General features: G+C 39.3%; 2 protein-coding genes across 8 annotated transcripts in view; one reads left to right on the top strand and one right to left on the bottom strand.

Annotated features, from left to right (window-relative positions):
• LOC123349360 overlaps positions 1-17645 on the top strand; it is a 336086-nt gene that overhangs the window by 27267 nt on the left and 291174 nt on the right. The gene's annotated exons all lie outside the window — the stretch shown is intronic.
• Positions 12031-17645, bottom strand: part of CHST8 (carbohydrate sulfotransferase 8) — a 211585-nt gene continuing 205970 nt past the window's right edge. For 3 of the 4 annotated variants that reach the window (XM_044987334.1, XM_044987333.1, XM_044987336.1), the window contains one exon: positions 12031-14350. In XM_044987334.1, the coding sequence (XP_044843269.1) occupies positions 13199-14350 (1152 nt within the window). In that variant the 3' untranslated portion in view covers positions 12031-13198. The remainder of the gene's footprint in view (positions 14351-17645) is intronic. The other variant, XM_044987335.1, reaches the window with a different exon arrangement.

The following is a 17645-nucleotide window of genomic DNA, read 5'->3' as shown; positions in this document are numbered from 1 at the left end:
CTATTAGTTCTTACAGTTATAATTTGCTCTCACCTCATCTTTGAAGCAGTTCCATACTGTATGAACTAGAGCTCTTTCAGGTGGTTCTTAGTAATGTGCCACCAGATGAGGGCAGCATCCTCTAACATCACTCAAATTTATTAAAAGAACAGATAGTAAAAGCCTTGCAATTTCTTTTGTATAATAATCCTATTAAATACCTGTAGCATGAAGAGTTATAATTTAAATGCTCTTGGTTTAGCAACTTAATTAGATTTTAGAACCTTATTTCCATACTTCATCTTCCTCAAAATAGGAACATTGGACTTTGAAGACATTAAAACGGCAGCAAGATATTTTACATGAATAGTTTATATCTTCTGTTACCAATCAAGCCAGTAGAATGTCCAGATTCTTTCAGGCATTTGGATACCATAGAAATTATTACAGAACAAGTTACATGGGATTTGCCATAGAGCATTGGGCCACTGCTCTATCTAGTCTGGAATCCTGCCTCTGGCAGTAACCAATATCTAATACTTTAGGGGAGAGCAAATATGAAAACCCTTCATAATACACCTAGCAATTGTGCTATGCGGTGTGTGTGTGTGTGTGTGTTGGGGCGGAGTTCCTTCCTAATCCCCACACAAGCAATCATTTTATGTCTTGAGGCATGAGCTTTGATTTCCCTTCTCATTATCTTAGCTGGCCTAGCTACAAGTGCCTACTGCTGGAAAATTATTCAGACCTTTATTTTTTTTTAAGTGAGTGTCTGGCTGCGGTGGCAGTGAATCACACAGCTGACCAAACAATGTGCACAGTAGTATTTCCTTTTTTGTGCTAAATTTATAGCCTTTCATCATAAGCTCTCTCATTCCTGTAGCATGGGATAAACTAAAAGGCAAGAGTCAACTGGTTTTCACTGCATCCTTTGTAATTCTTCTTTAAGTTGTTGTTGCAGAGTCATCTCTGGCCAGTCAGTGCTTGCGCCAAGCTTTGTTAGTCAAAAAAGAAATGCCCTGAAGCGCACAAAGTGACACCCTACCACTGGTGTCCTAGGGAAGCAGCATGAACTTCAAGCAGTCCACAGTTGAGGCGCCTATTCCCTACTCCGAGGTAGAAATACCCTCTCTAATGTTGGATGCCTGTTTCCCTGGCTGGAGTGTGTGACTTTCCCTAGCCCAGTGAATTCCCTGAACTCCTAACTTGGAAACAGGCTTGTTCCAGGCTGATTGAACACTGGTGGGAGCAGACAGTGTCTAGGAGTGTCTGACTTATCAAGATTAGACTGGTTTTCAACATACACCCTGGATGTCCTAAACAAATGTGGAGGCTACGGTGCAAAGGGGATGAGGGTTACTATTAAGGTGAGAATCAAAATGGCATTCACAATTTGACACGGACATACCCTCAATATGTCCTACCTTGCCCATTTCACTTCTTTTCTAGGAACAGGAGTTTTTGTTCTATGATATAGGTTAGCCTTCCACAGAACTGGCCTCCATAGCCTTTAGGATTTGCATGATTTAGAAGATTGCAAATGTAACATGCTTGATTAGCCCCCGAAAGGCCTCAACATTCTGTGTAGCTAGTGGTAAGGAATGGCTCAGTCACTTCCCATTAGTGTTGTGTTCAGTTAAGAGCTCTTCGTAGACAAGCCAATGATAAGGTATCCTGAAGACTTTGAAGCTTATGGCTTGTATTTTCAAAGGGATTTAGGAACCTAACTCCAATTGAAATTCAATGGGAGTTGGGTGCAAAAATCCCTCATCTGCCTTTTGAATGTCCCAATCAATATGTTCATTTAAAAATATTTAATTGTTAGAATATATCAACTTCCATTAGTACTGAAATCTACATAACTCATGGTGAAAGAGTCAGGATTTGGTCTGGGTAGTTTAATACTGGAAAAATCAAATACCTCCAGATCCTCATGGTACAATGAGCTGCATGATCACTACTTTAATCCCAGTATGGATAGTTATAAACTGTTTTTCCACAATGGAAATATTGAATTGGAAACAAAGAACAAATGACATAACTGGAACCAAAACTTGTATTATCATTTCTTAAAAATTAAGATTCTACCTGTGGTTAAATTATCTTCCTTCTGATCATGCATTTAAAAAGTGCCATGGACTCATTCCTATAAGAAGGGGTGACTCTCGAAACCCAATTACAAGACCAACATCATTTGTCACACATTAATAAGGGCTAGATAATCAAGATATCCAGAATATAGTGATAAATTGGAAAAAAAATTGAGCAGGTAAACATTTTTTAATATACAATTAGCAGCATGGAATGATTGATTTAACTTTGGGTCAACCTGGATTGTTTCTGCTGGAAGTTGGAATTTCTTGTATCTTTGGAAGCAAATATATGCCTTAACTACTGACCAGTCAGTGAAAAAAACAGAACTAGAGTACAGATGTATATAGTTGAGTTTGAACTTGATTTTGTGGTGCTGAATATCTTTGAAGTCTTTAAATTTATTCTGGAAGAAATGTGGAGTCATATACCACTTTCAGATCTGTAACACCTGCAGCTGCTCATCTGTTTCCCAATGATACATCAGCATTAGACCAGATGCACAGCATGCTATATCTGAGAGAATCCGACCCTCAATATGCAAGCATATAGCCCAAGTGGACAGTATATTTTTGAAAAAACATGGTAAGATATTTAACCCATCCTTTTGTGGGTCTTTCAGTAGGACCAATGGATTCTGACATGCTGAAGTGAAGACAAACAAATCCAATTCATTGTCAGTCTTGGGAAGGAGAGATTGCTTGGTGTAAAACCAGAATCAGACATGAGGGTAATGGCCTTATATTCAGAACTGCTGACCACCCACAAAGTGTTTTGGAGTCAATGGGAGCTGCAGGAGCTCAATATCTTTTGAAAAATCAAGCTAGGAAAAGGCAATTCATTCATCTTGCCCATCTCCTTATAAATCCAAGATTGTTCCCTAGACCAGAATCAACCAATGTGTCTGAAGTCAGTTGGATTCCCAAGGCTGAATGTATAGCTCTTATGCCAAACTGCATTACCATGTCAGCTGCATCTGGGAAAGTTCAGCCCTGCAGAATGGGGATGTGGTGGCAGTGGGGAATGTGTGTTAGAACAGAGCTGGATGTGTTCCCTCAAACAAGAGGAAGGGAAGAACCTGTGCTGTGCTCCAGTAAGGGCTTAGAATAACATGGGAGATTTGATATATCTCACAGCAGTCAGGCAGCTGCTCATGCCCCATACGATGCGGCACTGAACTGTGACCAGTGTACACTGCACTAGCATTGCATCCTGTACCTATCTGGTGGTGGTCCTCTCCTTGTATCCTCAACACCAGGGCTTCCGGGGAGTGCAGGCTTGGCAGCGTCTTGCTGAACTGCCTTGTAGCATGTTCTCTGTTGCTTGGCCTGTCTCTTTTCAAATTACTTTAGCAATGCTGCTTGCACCCCATCCCTTGGCAACTATTCCTCAGCTGAGAAATATCTTCCTGCTAGTCAGCATACACTCTTTCTTCACTAAAAGCTAGAGTGAAAAACTCAGTCCATGGCTGGGGCAAATCATGTAGTGCACTTTGAACTTGCTGATCTGCTTCTTGATCTTAAAACGGTCAGCATACCTCTTGGTGATTAAAGGATAAAGCATGGCAGAAGGGGCATTAGTAAACTACTGGAGACCATATCATGTGCTTCACAGAGCACTAAACAGTGCACTGGTAACCTTTTAATTTAAACCTTGACGTAGAGTCCTAGGGTTGACCGTGACCAACTAACATCTGTAATGGTGTTAAACTGTCTTTTTGCAGAGACAAATGTGGATAAATGAGTTTGCTAACAGGGTATTTTTCTAGTTTAGAGGGGTCTATGCCAGCGAAAAAGAGTTCCTAGTGAAAGGAAAAATATGCACTACAGTGGTAGGCATCGTATATTGAGTCATTGGGTAGAAAACAAATATTGCCTGGCATCACTTTGTGTGCAAAACAACCCTGTAGAAGATGGATCTGAAAATGCAGCATGGGTGAGTGAGGGGGTCTCTTTAGTTGCACTAAATGGCACCAATTTAGTTTTTAAATCAGCTTGTTACTGAAGTAAGCTAAATCAATACAAGACACTCTTAGACTGAATTTGAATGTCCAGGCAAGGGAGTTGCACCAATTTAACTGAACCTGTTTAGAAAAAAATTAGTTAATTAATTGTCATTTCTGTTTGTACAACCGTTCGGTGACATTTAATTTTTCTTTCTTTAAGTTTTCTTAATGATCAAAGATGGAAGAGTGCATTTTTGGCCACAATTACTACTGGGTTCCTGAGATAGGTTAAACAAACTGCAAACCACTAGCAACTGGACACAAACTCTCAACAGGAAATATTTATGGTCTCTGCCAGTTCATCTGAGTACTTTCCACTTCCTACCAAGTTCACCTCTGTCTTATAGAGGGTAAATAAGCTTGAACCAATTGCATTTCATCCAGGTACTTATTTCTTTTAATATCCAGGCAAACTGGGTGATGGCTGTGTCTCTTTTGATGAAAAGAAGATATATAGCAAGGTGTCATCAATCTATTGCTGACATTTGTCATCTGTAGCAGTCATGCTGAAATTTAAATGTACAATAATTGTGTTCCTAATTAGATTCTAAATTTCACTTAGAGTTATCCACAGAGCAGTTTTTCTCCCCTTGTAATCAGATCTACAGAGTCTCAGGATGGTGCATATTATCCTGTATACTTATAGCTCTGTTAAAATCAATTCACTTTCTGCTCCAGTTGGTTCATGGTTCTTCCTGATCTGCGTACTTGCCCAGATTTGTCAAGCTTTTCTATTGATTCCTGAGTGTTGATTTTAAAAAAGATTAGTGATCGAGGTAGTGTTAGTTGGTTTTAAACTTATTTTGAAAGAACTCCAAAGATAAAACACTTTTTTGACTAACATCTGCTGCTCCATGCTGCGGTGGAGTACAATATACACCTGGCATTCAGTTTTCTATGGGATGAGCTAATGATCTCAAACATATTTCAGATAATTAAAAAAGCCCTGCTTTGTTGCAGAGACAAATATGGATAAACTGTCAAATTCATAATACAGCTCATATTATGTCTGCAAAATTTTCCACCCTACTTGAAATGGTCACAGTGTGCATGATTTATAGAGAGAATATCACCTTGAGTGCACTGTCATTTTGGCAGGATTTGTCTATATGGATTTCAATGCAGAAATCTAGCACTAGGCTATATAAATATCATGCCTCTTGCTCCTCCATGTCTTCTTTCCATTGCTCAAAGACTGGTGAGGTCATGGTGACTAACAGTGGTGCTTTGTGTTTGGCATTGCTCTGTGTCCTTTTTCTAAAAGGGAAAAGTAAGCTCTCACTGAAAAAAAGTTTCAATAAAAGCGAAACCCCTTTTATCTGTCCTTATGTATTACTGGGGATGAATAATACTTTGAGATCATCAGATGAAAAGCACTGTTGAAATGCACAGCACTTTAAAAACACTATTTAAGCCTTACCATAGCTCTGTGAAGGATGGACGTATTCTCCCCATACTGCAGATGGGGGACTCAAGCACATTGTGTCCAAGGTCCCATAGCGATTCAGTGGAGCCTAGGAGGTCTGATGCCTAGTACCATGCCCTAAAGACTAAATAAAACATTCATTTGTGATTGACTGCAGTGACACTCTTTGGTAAGAGTTGCTCAAAGACTGCAGAATTAAGCCTACAATTTGTTCTGACCATTATCATCATACAAGCCATCTACTATGGTGCCCTTCATGGTCTTCATCAGTATTTGACTTGTATGTGTAAGTACGCTGATATTCACGGGAGTTCTTTGTGTGGCTACATCATGGTAGCTGGATAGGTTACATAGACTAAATGTCCTTGAGTGCACACTTAAAACAATGGCAACATTATTTTTTGATCATATATTAAATTCATAAAACTGAAGGTGAACAGTAGCCTGGACAATTCATTTGTTAGCTAAGAAGCAGACTCCATTAGTGCGGCATGGATTGGTGCAGGCCGTGACAGTGTAGTCTTGTGTCATTGCTTCATATGCTGATGCTTCAACTACTAGAAATTCATCTTAACACCCTCTGCCATTGCATGTGTTTGGGTGTGTATGGGAGGGAAGAGAAAACAGAATCTTCATGCCCCAAGTAGGGATGGGTCTGGAAAAATCCAGATCAGAGCAGCCATAAACTCTGGAAAAATTTGGCTGTGGATCAGAACTTGTCTGTTCAGGCTCATCTCTAATTTCATATCTTGACACATTCACTCTAAGTCCTTGCACAATTGGGATATCAACAGAAAATATCACTAATCACTTGTGAAAGGGAATCCTATGTAGCTGAGTATGGAAAGCAGTCCAGGACTCCTGCAGTGGTAGAATCAGAACAGAGAGGAACCCAAACATCAAAGATGGGTTGCTTTTATGTGGTATGAATTTAATGGAATTACATTAGGGACAAATTTGTTCAATTTAAGTGCTCAAGAAGAGAGTCAATAGCACGAATGGAAATGGGTGGCAGATGCATAAGGAAGAGCTTATTTGTCTGTTCCACTGGATAAAATTAATTAAACACATCACTGTAATATAAAGTCTTCTTGGGTAATGTTGTCAAAGATCAGGCTATGCAGGAGGTATTGGCTGCATATATAGTTATCGTCTGTGTTAATTTTCCAGTAGCAGCTGTATGCACACACTGGGCTTCAAAAGATTTTTTTTAACTAATTAGCTGGTGTTCTTATAGCCAATTCACAAAACATTTCTGAAGAACTGCTCCCATCAGATTGACCCCAACAGCAGCAGGTGCAATTTATGTGACTTGCATTTATGAGGCAGCTGATATGCTTAAACTTGATTTTGAGAAGAGAATATTTCTTCACTGCGTTGATTATCCAGATGGACTGTCAGCTTCAAATATGACCGTGACCGTCTTCCCTATCAATGTTGTTGCTTTCTATAACACTTGGCACTGACCTAGTTTCTCGTTTTAAAATCCTTGAAAGAACTTGGCAAATTAAGCTGCCCCTTGGGTCACTTCAGGGGATAAACTCAAGCATGGAGGTCAAACTGCTGCTGGTCTTTGAAAATATGGAATCCATGAGGTCTAGGCCAGATCAGTGGGAGAAGTGAGTGCTTGGCACTTCAGAAATTCGGGCCCAATGTGTCTCAGGCTGGAAACTCAAAAACAGAGGCACCCAGAATCTCTGGCCACTCTGGAAAACTTTGGCCTAACATGATTTACTGGAGGTCACTCAGCAGACAGAGCTAGGAATAGGCCTGGCTTGAGTGTCCATTCTAAACATTAGACCAGATCTCCTCACTCATACTTGTGGGAGCCAATATGAACAAATTCTGATTGTTTCTTATGCTTGAGTTTCGATACATCCTCCTTAAAGTACAGCCTTGGAGTTTGTTCAAGGTACAGAAATATTTATTTACTAGGCTCAGTTGCTTTAACCTAATGGATAAGAGTTAAGGGACCTTCTTCACCTATAGCTCCCCCTTAGGGAAGAAAACGAATTGTATGCATCTTGCCATATGCAGCATGAGACACTTACTGAGCCCTTGTTCAAGTGTGTGCAGGCCACAGCTTTGAAGTCACCACAAATAGCATCATCAACACAAAAATAATCTCTTAATGCAATATGAACATGAACAAACTGTGCCGTTACTTGTCTCCCACACTGTGCTGTGGAAATAAACTTCTGTGGCTGCCTGCAAATGTTACTGCCTTGATATTGGTGGAATATAAAGTGTAGAGGCCAGGTTAGGATTTGTGTTATTCCTTTATTTAGTTATACCTCTTTTCCATGTGGCCAACAAAATTCTGTCCCTGTACCTATGCAATTGGTTGGTTTTGGGGGGAAGGAAAAAAATGACTCCAAGCAAATTGCATAAAAGAATAATAATGATAGAAAAAAAAGAGCCTGTAAGATTTGGCATAATACCTTAGGATAACATGGCAAGTAAGGGCATGCTTTGAGCTATCGCTACACAATAAATATGAATGAATAACCAAGAAAAAAACCTCAAATTATTGTAGAGCTGACTTAAGTATTCTCCCAAAGATAATTAATAAAGTTACCGAAAGGAAGACTTTTTTCTGGAGCATCTGTGAATGCTGATATTGAATATTGATCTCTATTTATAGTGTACGCATGGTGGAGGCAGTCCTTTGTGCAGGCTTTATCATGTGTACCATACATGCATACATCTATTATAAATATCCATAGAGTGAACAATGTGTATACACACTTGTAAATCACCAACTCCATTACAGTTAGTTACATCAGTGTAAAACTAGCAAAAGAGATTCCAGCGTTGGATGCAGGCGTGCTGTGTGTGTACATAGCTATACGTGGGAATAGATATTGAAAACATGAAAGGCAGTTCATTAAACACTATAGGTCTGTCTTGACTAGTTAGGTATAATTGGAGTATCAACAAAGAAGAAGCCTTAAAGGTGAAGACTTTTAATACTTTTATTTCAATAGACACTCTTCCATGTTGTTGTTGTCATTTTTACTCATTTTTATTTTAAAGAAAACATTAAGGTGTCTGAGGGAGAGATCTGAATGTAGCTTTTATTACCTTCTCTTCATTCAGATCCCTCTTAAAAACCTCCATTGGGCCTTTGAAAAATGACTTACATCAAAATGGGAGGAAATAAACAAAATGACAAAAAAAAAGTTATCTCCTCGTGTGGATTTCCTATCTTTAGACAGTAAGCTCTTTAGGACAGGAAGGGACTATCTTTACTTTTTGCATATTGTGTTGGGCTGAGCACATTGCTGATGATAAATAATAATGTCTCAAAACTGGTATGCACTGTACAGACATATAGGAGAACAGAGTTTGCTAGGAGCCTAGAAATGATGCTAATTACAAAAGACCATAAGCATTTAAAAAGATAAGCAAGCTCCCTCCCCCACCATTTCTCTTGTTTGTACCTTTGTTTATATTGCTAGATTACAATATTTCTACATTTTTATAAATTACAATGAGCCATAGGGCCAACTTTATTAAACATGCATTTTTGATTCAGCAAAACCAAAGTAGTACATTACATCATTTCATTATATTGTTTCTCAAACACGCACTTTTCCAAGGGAACAGAACTTGTCTTATACATTTTATAATGAGTTTGAGATTCAGCAAATCTTAAAATATTTCAGAAATGCTTAATTTATATACATTGCTGGTAAATTACCCACTAAATAGTACAGAAAGATTGTCAAGGGCTACTAAATTACAGCTTTTACTACCAAACTTTGAGAATGCAGCTTTATAAAATGCACCTTTTAAGGGCAAGAAACCATCTGGCAAAAGCCTTTAAGTGGCGATATAAGTAGCACTAGATCTTCATCTTGGCTGAATTCCTAACTAGAGACATTAAAAAAAAAAGGGATTTTCTTTTGACGGAAATGTTGACACTTCAAAATTACTTTTCATTCTCAATCAGGAGAAAAAGCTGCAATATTGGAAATATTTTTTCAAAATGAAAAATTCTGAAAGTTTGAATTGGAAATGAAAACTTTAACATTTTTTCATAAGAAGATTTTGACATGTCAAAGTGGAATTTTTCATTTCAAATCACCCAACTGAAAAATAAACAATAGTTAAAATTGATGTTCTCATGAAACACTTTAATTTACGTGAAACCACATTTTCCAGCAGGTACATTTATTTTGGTCAAAAATGTCGACCAAATATACTCCTACATCAGACTGAGCTTCTGATCTGGATCAAATTCATTGGTCTCTTTCACTGGGGTGAGAGCTAAGGCTGGCCGATCGGTTTTATATTTCCTTGGTTCCACCCCTTATTGGCTTTGGCCAATCAGCTTTCTCCATTTCTTCATACAGTTCCCCGTCCCCTCTTTTCTTGGTATGTATATGTGTATGTATATTTCCTTGCCCATTAAAACACTCTCCCACCACACTTTTTATGGTCAGTTAGAAGTAAGAAGCCCCAACCAACAAACCACCCACAGCTAATGAACCTATATTAAAACAAACCAGCCATCTAATATATAGCAGATTCCACACTATGGGGAGACACCATTCTTGAAATATCATATTAATTATATCAGTTGGTGCTGTGTACAGCAGGTACATTTTTTTTGAATGAAGAATTTTTCCTTGAATGGCCTCTTGTTTTTAAACAACATTTTTCACAACCCCCGCCCCTGTTGTTCAAATGGTTAATGGTTTTTTTGGTGGAGGTGAGGGAGGGGAATGGGTGGGAGGGGATACTAGTAAAAGGTATAACTTTTTACATGATAAATGGGTCCACCTTGTATGCTTCAAAATATAACCAACTCCAAAATTTAGAAGTTTTTCATAAAATAGATTTTAATTTTTTGACCAATTCTACTGGTATATAAATAGCAGTTCTTGAAGGTCCCTTCACGAGACCCAAATCAGCACAGCAGCAAATGCTGCCTTCCCTTGAGGCCAGAGAAAGTTTTACCAAGTGTTGCTCTAAGGTAAGAATGCCCAGGTCTCTATTCTCTCAGGTCTTGTCTACACCCCAAAATTGTACCAATCTAGCTATACTGGTATAGTAAAGTCGGTACAACACCCCCCACCTACCCCCAGTCTGGATGCAATTATACCGGAATAAGACCCTTATAACAATACAACGTCTCCCCATATGGGAAGCGGAATAAGCTATACTGGTATAACTGTGTTGAATGAAGCTACAAGCCCATTGCTTCTCTCAGTGAGAACGTGCTCCCATCCAGGTAAGTGGGTAGGGTTCAGCACTATGCAGAAGTGTATCTGGAGGGGCGGCAATCACACGAGTGCTCTGGTTCTTTGTGATTCTTTCGGCAGCTTGCAGGGTCAAATCCAAAATGAGTAAATTACATCCATTTAGAGAAAATGAGCTCAGACCTTATCACTCCTCCAGATTTCCTCTAGCTATAGCCAAACCTGATCATGTTGATTAGAGAGACACTATTTTTTTTTGCATGGACTAATAATGAAGAACAACATTTTCAGCTACATTGTTGCCTAAATTACTATTGCCTAGACCAAAACTTGCAGTGTCTCTTATTTTAAATTCGGGAATTTACATGCATAGACTTTTGTAGGATCCACTGCATAAAACACCTCTATCTGTGCTCAGTCCTGCAATGTACTGAACACTTTAGCCCAGATCCAGCAAAACACTTAAGAACGTGTTTAACTTTTAAAAACCTGATCTTCAATCCTGATTTTCCCATTGACTTCAATAGGGTATTCAATGTGTGTATACAAAATTTGTTTCTGCATCCAGTCTGTGGTCCGCAGATATAAAAAGGGTATACGCAGATTTGCAAGGCTCTGTCAATAGATGCTAAACACACACATACTTGTAAAACTTTTTCTGAGTGAAAAACATTCAAGGAACTTCTTTAAAGTATATTCTGTTTTTAATGGCAGACATTTTAGAAATCATGCGTTATATAAAATATTATATTCATATTTGTCCTTTTGTTAAAAAAAATTAAGATAGAGTTAAAATACGATGATTTTAGTGGGACTCTAATGGAAATAGTTGTAGTGTGTAAAAATATGCATGTATGTAAATATTTGAAGGATTGAGTCCTAAAACTGTAAGCTCTTTGGAGCAAAGAATGTCTTATACTAGGTTTGTTAGAGAGAGACAGTGGATGAGGTAATCCTTTTATCTGAGCAACTTCTGCTGGTGAGAGATGCAAGCTTTCAAGTTTACACAGAGCTCTTCTTGAGGTCTGCATTATCCAATGTTTGTACAGAACCTAGAACCTGAGTTGTAACTGAGGCTTACAATTTTTGGATTGACTAATGGAGACTGATGTGCTCACCTAACTGAAAATAGCATTGACCTCAAAACCAGTACAGCTGGTTAATTGGCCACACATAGACAGCAATAGTTTATATAAAGTTAACATGGATGTTCTGCTGCTGTTGTAACTCTCCAACATTTGAACCTCATGGAAGTTTCTACTTGAGAGAAAATATAGCAAAACTACTGTTAAATATAGAAAATGATGAACAAAATGAAACCACAAACAAATATGCTCTGCTTGTTGCTGTGAACTGAAATCTGCTTTTAACCAAAATAAATCCTGATTGTTTGTAGCGATAAAAAGTACCCTGATGGGCAGGAAGTTGAATTTACATTTATTTGCCACTTTAAGGAAACATTTGATATTCCTGGTGACTATACAGATTAAATTAAAGATTTGTTAATGCAAAGGAATAAAAGAATCTTAATAACATGCAAGAGAACATTTACATCTTTATGCATTTTATCTTCTTGAAGATCAATGTGGCATAAGGGGAATATGGAAGGGAGACAATACATCCTCACTCTCTGAATTGCAACATCTGCTTTAACACTGCACTCACATGATCATTAAGTATTAATGTTTTCACTAGAACATGTTTGAACATTGTACTGTAATTGTAATACATTTTCTCTTATTCTAATTAATTTGGTAATCACAGAAAGTAATTAGAACTCTGTGTCCAGCTTCAAATTTATAAGGCCTTCCTGGTGTATGGTTGGATGCATTGCGGATTGCAAGGAACTGTAAAGCTGTTAATGAAACAGCACTTTTTTTCTTATGGTATTTTAAAGAGCTCATCATAACAGCTAGGAATTTAATAGACCATTGGATCCACCACAGGATTTCAGCTGCTTTCCTCACCTCTTCACCCACTCTTCTTGCCGCCCTCCAATGCAAACACAAATAACCACCAGAATGTAAAATCATGTGCTTTATTTAGGAGCTTTGATGTATATTGTTATCACATGGAGAAACGGTAGAAAAATTATGATTTAAAGGAGGAAGTTGAGCAGATGTAAACGTCACTAATTGTAAATCATTTATGCTCTTACTTATTTTTTGCTGCTGTGGAAATGCTCTTTAACTGACCCTTTGCTAAACAGACGGTAACATCTAGGAGACACCACATGGAGGCATAAGGACTTTGTAGTTCCCATTTTTTCTTTGATATTTCAGGCCAAACGTAAAAGTCAATTTTTTTTATTTATGGTAAATTTTCTAAAATGAGATTTTGTACATGAAAAGCTATGAGTTATACTGTCACATGAATCCACTGATTATTCTTAGAAAATATGAGAGTGATGTGCTTCTAGAGTATTGGTGTACCAAAGCCTGTATCTATTATGTAATTCAGCTGATATGAAATAGAAGTGTCTCTTACTTTCTAATACAAATCTTCAAAAGGTTTTGAATAGTTAAACATCAAATAATCCATATAATAAAAATCATAACTGTGTTGTCTTTGAGCAGGGGAAAGCTGTGCAAAATAGCTCTGTGTAATTTTAGTGGTGGTTCGTTCTTCATTGGAATGTCTGTCTTTAAACCTAGGGAAAGTTAAATTTTGTGGCGCACCAATTAAATGCAGGAAAAAATTTGCATCTTCTTCCATGCTTTCAAATTTCCCTACAAAGTCATAGTCTATTAAACATGGGCTGCAAAGCCTGTTGACGTGATCCCAGTGAATGTCCATGCCCACTGGCCTATGTACATCTAGAAGATATTGAATGAACTCTTTAAATTTGACTCCGGAACCTGTCCTTAATGCTTCTTTAGAGGCATTCACACGGTATCTCGAAATAATAGCTTTTCCAAAAACAGGGTGGTAGTAATTGTTCGGATGCTCAAACTTGTCCCGAAATGCGGATACCAACTTTTCAAAGGGTTCGCGAATGAAAAGCATCTTGGTGTAAGTGTTGAGCCTGTGATAAATCCCTTTGCGATCAAACCCATCCAGCCTTTTTAAATAATTTCCATAATGCACTGTGTTGTGCTGTATATCTTTTGTGGAAGAAGCCAACCCATTGAGAACCATGAGCACTCGTTTCCAGTTAGAACAGCCAGCTTTTGGAACTTCACAGTATAGAATTCTATATTTATCCTCTACAAATATTCTGGAAACGTGATAAGGAGTGATTATTCTTCTGTTATTACTCTTGTATTTGGAACAAGTATCTCTCATTATTCTCTTTCTTTCTCTTTGGATCTGATAAAGACTTTTCCAATTGTTGTTGTTTCTGTCCTCAGATTTAAGCATAGGCAGGTTGAGAGAAGAACTGTTCATAGCAATCAGTATAGGGCTCTTCTTAATTATAAATCTCCTTCGCCGTTTGTGGAGCCCAATAGGATTAATTTCTGCATCTTTTTTTTGATGGTCTTTCATCACAAACATTATATTTTGTTTTCTTTCTGTACTTTGAAGCTTAGTAGGTGCATTCACAGGTGGGTATAATGAACTTCTCTGGTTTCCCATTGCTAATGCCTCCGCAGAATTTTTTCTTGTTCTTACATCCTGATTGTTGCTAGAAGTGCAGTCCTGCTGGAAGAAAAGACCCAAGAAATGAGATAGTATTTATCACTATTGATAACGTGTACAGTTTAATGGCAGATCTATTCATTGACTCTCAGTTCAGCTAAATTATAAAATGTGTATTGCAGCGTGTCTGAGACTCTGCTCCTGCACTAGACTTTTCCATTTTCTTCTCTTTCTGTTGTAGGTGTGTTTACATAGACATCAAAGCTAGAGGTGAGCCTGAGCTGGCAGATGGAATGTTCTCATAGTTTGAGGGCTGTCTGTAGCCAGGATTCTGGTGTGGATCCATCTCTGAACTAGCATGAATAACTCTTGTACTCATATTGGAAATGGAGGGGCAGGTGGAGGAATTAATTAGCTATATGAAGCAAGAACGAACACTGAATGTGTTGCTGTTTCTCTGTCTGGTGTGATAACTTTGGAATGCAGCATAGCAATTCCAAAATTGCAGGGAATGTTCTAGGCATCATGGGCACAAGCCTATTGATTTTGTGTGCAAACTGAAATACCAGAAAAGCCTGATTCACAGGAATATCCAGGCCTTCAGACTGCATGGTGCTGCAGGCAGAGGAATCGGTCTGCCCCCTTGCTGCTACCTTAACTTGTTGCATGAGAACACAGGGAGGGTTTATCAGGGAAGCTGCAGTGCTTAAAGTCAGTGTGTGCTCATGTGCACTGAGGGGGTTGCATGCCCCTCCATGTAAAAATCAAGCTGAGTCTCTGAGGGGCACACGGTAAGCATTGTCTCATCAAAGCTGCCACTCCCACACTTTTTTTCAGACCACTGTAAGCACTGAACAACAGGGATGCAGGTGTGGGCAGGAGCCCTGAATGAGGGTAGGAGGGAAGCAGCAAGTATCAGAGGGATAGGAGGGGCAGGGACCTGGGGCTAAATGGGGGTTTGGGGGTAGGGGCAAAGCAGGGACTGAGGAGGGGAGAGGAAGGGGAAACCAGAGCCTCAGGGAGGAGGAACAGAGATATGTAGGTGCACACAGAGTCCCTGCCATGGGGGAAGGGGAGTGGGGGACAATGGTATGTGGGAATGGGGCAGAGCCCTTGGCATGAGGGAGGATGGTCCCTGAAATAGGCCGTACGACTACACTGCAGCTGGGAGTGAATCTCCCAGTCCAGCTAGACAGCCCCAGTCCTCTGACCCTGGGGCTGTGGCGGGGAGAGTAATCTCCTCTGGCCCCTGGGCTGCTGTGGGGGCACAGAACCGCGCCCCTCCAAAAGCCGTAACATTTAAATTTCTGCGCGTGCCCCTGACAGACAGTGATGGTGAGGCAAAGCATGTTCAAAGTAGCAGTGTAGACATTGGAGCTCTGAAGCTAGCCCATTGATCCCGTAGGCATCAGAGCCTGAGCCATAACATCCACATCATCTCAAGCCCTGCAACACAAGTCTGTCTGCCCGAGCTGCAATGCAGACATAGGGAGTTTGGGGAGGAGAATGGACGAATGCAGAGTCCTTGGTAGGTTCAATCCATTCATCTTCCATACACAACAGACTGTGGGTGACCCCCTTGTTATACTCTTGCTTAGTCTTTCTAAGTAGGCTGCACTGGTTAATTCCCTTCTAGTCCCCAGCCTAGGCAAATTAAGTTCCTTCCTACCATTTTGACATTCCTAAACTAAATTTCTGTCTGTATCTCTAGGGGTGAAATTTGCTCCCGTAAAGAGATGCTGCATCATTCAAGTTCCACATCAGCCTTGTTTTGAAGGCTTAAGTAGGGCAATGACTAGTACAGGCTACCTGCATGGGGGTGAATGTCACTCTAGGAGAAGTCATTTTCCAGTTACTAGCTAGAGCATGATGCTCTAGCCCTTAGAAAATGAGCCATCTGCCTTAGAACATGTTCTGGGAGATGGCATCTTATACACATTCTCACTCTGCAGCAATTTTGCCATTCCTTGCACTCCGCAAGATCTTGCTGCATATACATATTACAGGAGGAACACAACATAGATTATCCAGGTGAGCCTGAAAATGATGACCCAGATAGGTTACAGTTCTGGCAAGCAATCATTATTCAGCATAAAATACTACTTTTTATTATAGCTGTTAATGGAGGCTTGAAATAATGTCACCTTTAAATGATTTCACGCACTAGGCATGTGAGGAAGAAGGAGAATCCCACACTTCCTCACTTTGACTTGTTTGTTCATTAGTGAATGTTTATTAAAAAATGAACGTTATAACTCTCGTTATGGCCCCAATCCAAAGGCCAATGAAGTCAATGGGAATCTTTCCATTTGGATCTGGATATTTGAAGTGAAAAATGGTGAAGTTGTTGCAAAGCAAAGACAGTAGCCAAAAATGCTGGCAAGCCAATGGAGGTAAGGCAGCTATTATACCCACAGTGGAAAGTTCCACCTGTTGTTGCCATTTTCAAATAAGCCTTTGTACAGAGATCTCTAATAGCAGCTTGTACAGGTCAAAATGGTCCTAAATTTAGAAGGGGAAAGATAGATTACATAGATTCACAGACTCTAGGACTGGAAGGGACCTTGAGAGGTCATCGAGTCCAGTTCCCTGCCCTCGTGGCAGGACCAAATACTGTCTAGACCATCCCTGATAGACGTTATCTAACCATCATACTGCCTCTGATTGTTGTGGATTTAATGTGGGTCTGGGAGGCTGAAACGCCTGAATTTTTATTCTAGCTCTGCCTGTGACTCTTGTTGACCATTTTCCTATCTCACCGAGGTGAGGTTATGGGCAAATTGTATGTATTAATTAATATGTTTGCATTATCACCGAAAAGCTATGTCTTCTGCTTTGACTAAAATTTTCTTTAACTGGTTTATTCTAGATGTGGTTTTCCAAAGATGATATAGTTCAGATGGAGGAAGGAATGGGAGGGCAGGGAATATGCAGATTTAGCTGTTCAATTGGTGAATACTTATCCGAAAATACTTTAAGAATTAGAGGTAAACTGTGATGCAAATCACAAACTCTTCTATATTTGCCTTTCACCTGCTCCCTGATGATGTTAAAGATGTCCCAAAACTTAAAAAAGCAGCTTTAGATTTGCAATGAGTATTCTCTTTCTTCTTTACGGATTATCATAGTGATGTCACAACTCTTCCTCTGCTCATCTGAGAGAACAGGCAGGAATCTGCAGTTTGGGCTTGATCCAATCCCCTTGAAGGCAACGAAGAAACATGCAGTTGACTTCAATGAGAGTTAGATTAGCCTCTCTGTGGCCCAATAGAAATCTTCACAGGGCTTTAGATTAGGCTGTCAAAGAATAACAACAAGCCTTTCCTGCCACTCAGTTACAAAGGGGAAGCTGCAACTC

Source organism: Mauremys mutica, chromosome 14, assembly GCF_020497125.1.
Source record: "Mauremys mutica isolate MM-2020 ecotype Southern chromosome 14, ASM2049712v1, whole genome shotgun sequence".
Lineage (NCBI taxonomy): Eukaryota > Metazoa > Chordata > Testudines > Geoemydidae > Mauremys > Mauremys mutica.
Note: the sequence above shows the minus strand (reverse complement) of the source record. Positions and strands in the feature narration are given on the sequence as shown.